Genomic DNA, 7,125 nt, shown 5'->3' with positions numbered 1-7,125 from the left:
CGGGGCCGTGGGCTGGTTGGGACTGAGGCCCCTCCTGGTTGTCTCGTTCACTTTCTAGCGCGAGCTGAGGGACGGTGGGTCTGGGGTTTGCCGGGGTTGTGTAGGTTTTCCTGGAATGCTGGTCAGGTTGTCAGTGCTCTGCTGTTGGCGCTGTCAGCAAACAAGCTGAGGGGGAGTCAGCCGCCATTCTGACCTGCTCCTGTCCCTGCTTCTCCTCAAACTGGCTGTGTTAAACTCCGAGTCTGCTCATGGATGGCACAAAAGCTGCTGTTTCAGAACAGTAATTTTGGCATAACCCCTGCGTAAGTGCTGCAGAAGAAGGGCCCTGACATTCCCTGACAGGGAGGGTGACATCCCTGCAGCAGTGAGTGTCCTGCCATGACACAGCCAAATAGCACAACCTCCTGAGGCCTTGTCTTTGCCAGGACCTGCAGCAGGGGGAATGACATGAAGTGTCTTTAGTGTGAGGTGCCTTAGGAGGTCCAGCGTGACAGATGCTTCAGTTGGGTTGTTTGTGTGTGTTTTTCCTGAGGAGCTTTGGTGGTTTTTCTTTCCAGATTGCACTCGCCAGTTTCTATGAGGACGGGGGTGATGAGGACATCCTGACCCTTCCCCAGCCCACACCCAGCTCCATATCCAGAGGCACTGGAGCCAGGTGAGGAGGGAGCTTCAGCTCCATGCTGGAAACTTGACAAAACAAACTTTCTAAAGCACTGACTATGTTAGTTTTCAAGAGAAGTAGCTCTGTGTTTAGGTTTGCTTGACGTTGTGTGGCTCTTTAGAAATTGTGAAAATCTGAGTGTTTGTACATCACAAGCGTGGGTGTTATTGCACAAGTAAGCCAGAGATCAGCTAGGAAAACTTGCCTCATTGCTCAGGAAAAGCTTGATTTGTCTTTTGACATTAAAAACAGTCTGTTGGTGACCTTTCATTTGAGCAGATCGTATCTCTGCAGGAAGAATATTTTCTCATTTTGTGTGACACATGAGCTGATCAAGCCGAGCATTTTACGAAACAAAAAAGCAAATTTTACTTTACCAAATCCCTTTGAGGTAAGGGAATGCTGCCAAATTCTAAAGAGGAGTTACTGGCTGTATCTTGAAGGAAGAGTGCTCTCGGGTCAGGTGTTGGTGAACAGAGCCCACCTTGCAGAAGGAGCCTGTGTCAGTGGGGAAGGTTCCAGCTGGGAATGTGTCTCCAGGCTGACATCCTTCTTGCTGGATTTTTGCAGTGACCATCGAGTAACCTCGTTCAGAGACCTTGTGCATGCGCAGGAGGAGGATGATGAAGAGGAGGAGGGACAGCGGTAAGTTAGCAGCTGAAGGCTCAAATGCTGGGTGTTTGTCCCTCTGCTTTTGGGAGGACTTGCTGCTTGTGTACAGCTTGTTTGAAAAATGGGTTTCCATGGCTATGAAATTCGTGTAATGAACCGTCTGAGGTTTGACAGGGCAGGTTTGTCAGTGCAAAGCCTGTGCACAAGCACGTGCTCAGCTGTGTAAGCACCAGCTCTCAGCACTGAGAGAAAGCCTAAAGTGGGATGTGGAAGCCCTGAGGTAAGAATAGAAAACAGCCCAGATCCTCATTTGTGTCCATAGGGAATGGAAATGTGGGAATTATGCAGGGATTGGTTTTCTTACTGCTTGCGGTTTTGGGGGTTTATTTTGGTCGGGGTTTTGGTTTTGGTTTCTTTTTTTTTTTTAAGTGTTGCTTAAGGGTAAAGTTATGGAGTGTGGAGGCAGAAATAAAAATGTAGGGCCCCTTTCCAGGGGGAACAGAGAGTATTAGTAGGACAGTCTCCTACAACGTCAGCTCTAAGTAGTTAAATACCCTTAAGGTTGACAGGCAAGATAAATGGAATGGAACTGATGTATCTGAAGGGGTGGCTCAGCCTGGATGGGCCGTGGTCTGCAGGCAGCTGGGAGCTCACTCTGTGTGTTACAAGCCATCTGGAAGCTAATAAACCCAATCTTCCAGAAGTGCTTAATTGCACTTCACTGACTGCGCATCCATTGCTTCCAGTTGAGATCCATCCTTTGTGTGGCATGAACATGTGCCTTCCCTCAGAATTCCGGCTGGATGTTGCTCTGACAGGTCAGAAATTTGCTGGAAGCCTTGCTCAGCTGGGTAATCGAGCTGGTAGCGGTGTTTAAAACTGGGCTTGTCCCTCAGGGCTGTTCTTCTTCCCAGGTCTAAGCATTGTTACCACTTTATTGCCATTGATCCACGGGTAATTTACAGCAATTGACATAAAAAGAAAGTCTCTGCAGTACAGGAGCTTGCACGTGGCTGCAGTGGGAGACACACTGGTGGTAGCCAGTGCTTGTAGATCCAAGGGGTTTCACTGAGCTGCACAAGTGAGCTGTGGTCCCACCCGCTGGGTCCTGCAGAGGCAGCGGGCAGGGCTGACCGGGAGCCGCGTGCTTTCTGTCAGGTTTTATGCCGGCGGCTCAGAGAGAAGTGGCCAGCAGATCGTGGGTCCTCCGAGGAAGAAGAGCCCCAACGAGCTGGTGGAGGATCTGTTCAAGGGAGCCAAGGAACACGGTGCAGTGGCGGTCGATCGGACGGCCAAGAGCGGTGGTGAGACAAGCAAGCCAAAGGTGAGGAGGGACGAGTTCTTCCTTCTGTTCCCCTTTTCAGTTAAGGCTCCACCGTGCCAGCTGTTTGGTACTGAGGAGTCCTGGAATCAGCAGCTAAGTCTGGACTCCTCTCTTAGTGCAGCTCCATTTTGTGTGTCACAGCAGCAAGAAAAGCTGCTCTGTTGTGCCACACATTAACTTGCTGAAGCTGTCACTGCCTGCAGGGCAGTAGATGTTGCTGATGCCATGAAGCCCCTGTTCACCCACAGGGGTGCTGAGGACAGGGAAGCAGCTCTGTTGGGTCTGTGTAGTTCTGTAACCCTGTGCCTGCCTCCCTCTCACAGCCTTTTGCAGGGGGAGGGTATCGCCTTGGGGCTACTCCAGAGGAGGAGTCGGCTTACGTGGCAGGAGAGAGGAGACCGAACTCTTCTCAGGATGTGAGTATCTCTGCTCGGGTTTGTAGCTGTCACCCCAGGGATTTCTCTGCTCCAGCTACTGAGCTTGCCAGCCCCAAGAGTCACAAAGCTTGATAGAAATTCACAAGGACAGAAATATGGTAAATCCTGCTTCCTGTGGGATTTCTGAGTAGAAAATAATAGATGATTAGGTCTTAGGTAAGCAGTTTTCTGGTGATCTTTTAATTAAGAATCTGAGCCTTTCTTACAAGTGCAGATTGGGAAAAATAGTGTGCAAAGAGCATTGGGAAATTAACTCTTCTTTATCCATTGTTACATATATCCAATATATATCCATAGATTGGAGCCGACAGCATCAGTGCAAGATTCCCTTGTGCTTGATTTGTGACCAAACAAGGTCATGGCCATGATGGGAGCCTGGTTTAGGCTCCTCACCCAGCACATTCTTGGCTCTTCAGCCATGTTTATCCAAAAGGGGACTGTGGTGCCACCTTCTAGGAATTGACATCTGACCATTACATAAAAGCCAATGCTTTGGGTTTTTCCCTTAGCCCAGAGAAACCTGGCTGGAAGGTTTTCTGCACCTTGAAGCTCCTCTACCCATCAGGAACTTTTCACTTCGTGTCTGGTTTTTTTGTCATCAAGATGCTCAGTGAGGCTGATTGTTCTTTTGGGGCTGCTGCAGGTGCATGTTGTACTGAAGCTCTGGAAGAGTGGATTTAGTCTGGATAGTGGAGAGCTGAGGAGCTACCAGGATCCGTCCAATGCCCAGTTCCTCGATGATATCCGCAGAGGGTACGCAGTGAGAGGGGAGAAAAGCAACAGCTGTTATCTGAAACACAAGTGTTTGTGGAATCCAGGCCTCTGAATCCGTGGCACATTTCACCTGAGCTTTCTTGCAAGAAATTAGTTACTCTTAATATTGAACATTTGGTTCAGGTAAACAGGGAGTGGGTTTGGTCTATGTGGAGCCTTGAGAGTTTGAAGTAAACAAACATGTTCATATTTGGGTTGAGAATTTCTGATGCATTGTGTCACTGCAGGTGAGGGCCAGGGAGAAGTAACCTTTGTGTCTGTTAGTGGGGAGGTGTGCAACTACCCTGTCAGTTAAGCAAAGGCTCTCTGTGATTCCTGAAATTCCAGAGGTCTTGGGCTTTTTGTCCACACATTCCTGCCTTGCTGCTTCAGGCAGCTGCCTTAGGACACTCTCTTTGCAGGGAAGTCCCGGCTGAGCTGCGCAGGTTAGCACGGGGCGGACAGGTGAACCTGGACATGGAAGATCACCGTGATGAGGATTATGTGAAACCTAAAAGTGTCTTCAGAGCTTTTACTGGAGAAGGACAAAAGCTGGGCAGGTGAGAAAATGGTGACACTGGTTTACTACGTGTAATATGAGAGAGTCACTTGAGCCTTGTGAGGTGGAGCCTTCTTCTGATTCATCCTTCTGAAAGAAAGGCACTGGGTGCCTGTGGGATGGGAGGTGTTCCTCTAAGGAAACAAGGCTCACTGACGTGTACTGTGAGGTGGCCCAGCTTCCCCCTTGCAGGAGGCAGATCCCTGGTTTGGAACCTCCACGGTATGTTGCGTAGGAGCAGTGTTTCCAAGTCACACTTTCCCGTTACCTTGTGGGTGTGAGGACCTGTGGTACCAAAGGGGATGGTAGAGGTGAATTTCTAGACAAGCTCCTACTAACTGGCTGACTCAAAAATTCTCACTTCCAGCTTGCTTGGTGTCTCATGTGGAGGAGCTCTGGTAGTTGGGCCTGGCAGGCGGTGAGCTCGCTGCCTGATCCTGGTGCCCTGCAGCCAGGTGAGTTTGGTTTCTAACAGCTCACCTTGCGTCTCCCTGTTGGCAGCACCGCGCCCCAGGTGATGGGCACCAGCTCGCCAGCCCAGCAGGCAGAGAACGAAGCCAAAGCCAGTTCTGCCATTGTGATCGATGAGTCGGAGCCCGTCACCAACATCCAGATCCGGCTCGCTGACGGTGGGCGCCTGGTCCAGAAGTTCAACCACAGTCACAGGTATGAGCACAACAGGGAACACAGGCAAGGCCTAAACGGCACTGCAAGCCAGGGCACGGGTGGAGCAGGTGTTAAAATCCTGGATAGCATGCCAGAGGGAGCTCTGGGGATCCTTCTGCATGGGTGAAAGGGAATGAAATTGTTGTGAGTGTTTTTAAGGCAGTTGCTAACTGTTGGGTAGGATTTGCTTTCCAAATTGGGACAGATCATAGCCGGTGATCTGACATCTTGGAGCGTAAGTGTTACCAGCAGAACTTTCCTTGATATCTCCTATAAAAAACTGAATCTCTTCCAAAGGCTTTGGAAACTGGCAGATAATTAGGAGCCTGGTTCAGTTATTCTGATGCAGTTTAGACTTTTCTGTGGGGCTGTTCCCTGGGCTGAATGAAGCATTAAGGGATGCTCTTACCACAGTTCTGTTTCTTTCGACGAGCAAAGTTGGCTTAGATATGCTTCATTCCACTGCTCTCTTGAAATCCTTCTCACTTTCCTGATCTCATCATTTGTACTCATTCCTCCAGTTTTTATAAGAGTCAAGCTCAGGGCAAAAAGTTACAAAAACCTCTGTGATTGAGTTCAGGAAATGGATCCTGTGTCACTGTGTGGCTGCTCACAGGAGCTGAAATCCTCTGGGTTCTGCTGTGTGTGACGAGCTCAGCAAGTGTCAGTTTGTTAATTGTTCATCATGAAGGGTTTGGAGGCTTTCAGTTTGACAGCTGAAACAGAGACAACATGGACAGAGAACACTGAGCTGAGTCTGTAGCCCAGAAGGCAACTGCTGCTATTTCAATAAATGGGACCAGGTTGAATCAGAATAGCCTGCTGTGGCCTGTGGTGAGAGCTGCAATATAAATGCAGCACTGCAGGGCTGCACGCTCTGGGGAGAGCAGTCATTTGTCCAGGCTGCGCAGTAACAGCATCACCCTGTGCGTTTGATCCCTTTGGACAGGATCCGTGACATCCGGCTCTTCATAGTAGATGCTCGGCCAGCGATGGCTGCCACCAGTTTCGTCCTCATGACCACCTTCCCCAATAAAGAGCTGACTGATGAGAACCAGACCCTGAAGGAAGCCAACCTGCTCAACGCCGTCATCGTTCAGCGGTTGACATAAAGGACCCCGGCTCTGGCCACACAACCGCGGCGCACGGGGTCGTCTCCTCCCGCGCGTGCGCCGGCGCCGTGCCACGCAGGCCCACATCTGCTCATAGCTCTGGGTTCTTAGGTCTTGGTTGGACTTTTTTTCTCTTTAGTTGCATTTCCCATGGGGTTTTTTTGTGATGATGATGATGATCAGTGGACTTTAAAATAAATAAACGAAATGAATTCGTTTGGAAAGGAGCTGCAGCCTGTTGTGCCCCAGATTCCCTCAGGAGAGTTCAGTTACCTTGTGGATTGAGTTACTGCACTCAGAGAGGGGAGGAAGGCAAGGGGGAAGGGAACTCCAGGGAGCAGTTTCTGTCAGTGGACTGCTCGCCACAATTCTTTCTCTTCCCTCCAGGGACTGCTGCAAAGTATTCCCTTTTTTTTCACACATTAAATATAAACTTATCTGAGAATGGGTGATCTGATTGTCAGGTTAATGGTTACACTCCTGTAAAAGCATTGTGGGGGAAGTCTTTGTGAAAGAGCTCAGTGTGGGGAAAACTCCGACATGTGTGAGGTGCAAGGTTTAACACTTCCCATGCTTTTCTGGAGAGAAATCCCTGACTTTTCCTTCCCTCAGCAGAACTCTTGGGGCATACATTGCAGTCCCCACCTGCTCTGCCTTTGTTTTTCCCGACAGGCCAGGCTGGCTGCAGGTTTAAATTGCTGTATTGCATTTCTTTTAGAAAAACCCTGCTGCTGACTTCTTTCTAAGAAGGCGCAAAGCTGAATCAGCTTGAAGTGACTGGAAGTAAAAGGCAAACAGAGTCTGTCTTACTGGAAAGCAAATTTTGTCCTGAGAGGTGAATTACTGAGATGATTGCAACAGCTTGGGTGGAAAAACTCAAGGCTGTGGTACCCTTTGATGTATTTCCTCTTCTCTGCTGAGGACTAACATGGCTGAATTCCTGGAATTCTCCCAGCGTTGGTCTGTTCTGTTTGTTTTGGGCTCAGGTCTCCATCTCTTTC

The 7,125-nt window shown here is 49.4% G+C and overlaps 1 protein-coding gene across 1 annotated transcript in view; it reads left to right on the top strand.

The window, feature by feature from the left end:
• Positions 1 to 479: 479 nt before the first annotated feature.
• Positions 480 to 7,125, top strand: part of NSFL1C (NSFL1 cofactor) — a 7,232-nt gene continuing 586 nt past the window's right edge. Inside the window, exons 1-8 of the mRNA XM_008635975.2 lie at positions 480 to 655; positions 1,232 to 1,306; positions 2,432 to 2,597; positions 2,921 to 3,013; positions 3,678 to 3,787; positions 4,210 to 4,347; positions 4,848 to 5,012; positions 5,962 to 7,125. The exon at positions 5,962 to 7,125 is cut by the window's right edge and continues 586 nt beyond it. Coding sequence (XP_008634197.1) covers positions 495 to 655; positions 1,232 to 1,306; positions 2,432 to 2,597; positions 2,921 to 3,013; positions 3,678 to 3,787; positions 4,210 to 4,347; positions 4,848 to 5,012; positions 5,962 to 6,124 — 1,071 coding nt within the window. The 5' untranslated portion in view covers positions 480 to 494 and the 3' untranslated portion in view covers positions 6,125 to 7,125. The remainder of the gene's footprint in view (positions 656 to 1,231; positions 1,307 to 2,431; positions 2,598 to 2,920; positions 3,014 to 3,677; positions 3,788 to 4,209; positions 4,348 to 4,847; positions 5,013 to 5,961) is intronic.

This window comes from Corvus brachyrhynchos, unplaced genomic scaffold (assembly GCF_000691975.1).
Source record: "Corvus brachyrhynchos isolate BGI_N302 unplaced genomic scaffold, ASM69197v1 scaffold10, whole genome shotgun sequence".
In the NCBI taxonomy this organism is placed as follows: domain Eukaryota; kingdom Metazoa; phylum Chordata; class Aves; order Passeriformes; family Corvidae; genus Corvus; species Corvus brachyrhynchos.
Note: the sequence above shows the minus strand (reverse complement) of the source record. Positions and strands in the feature narration are given on the sequence as shown.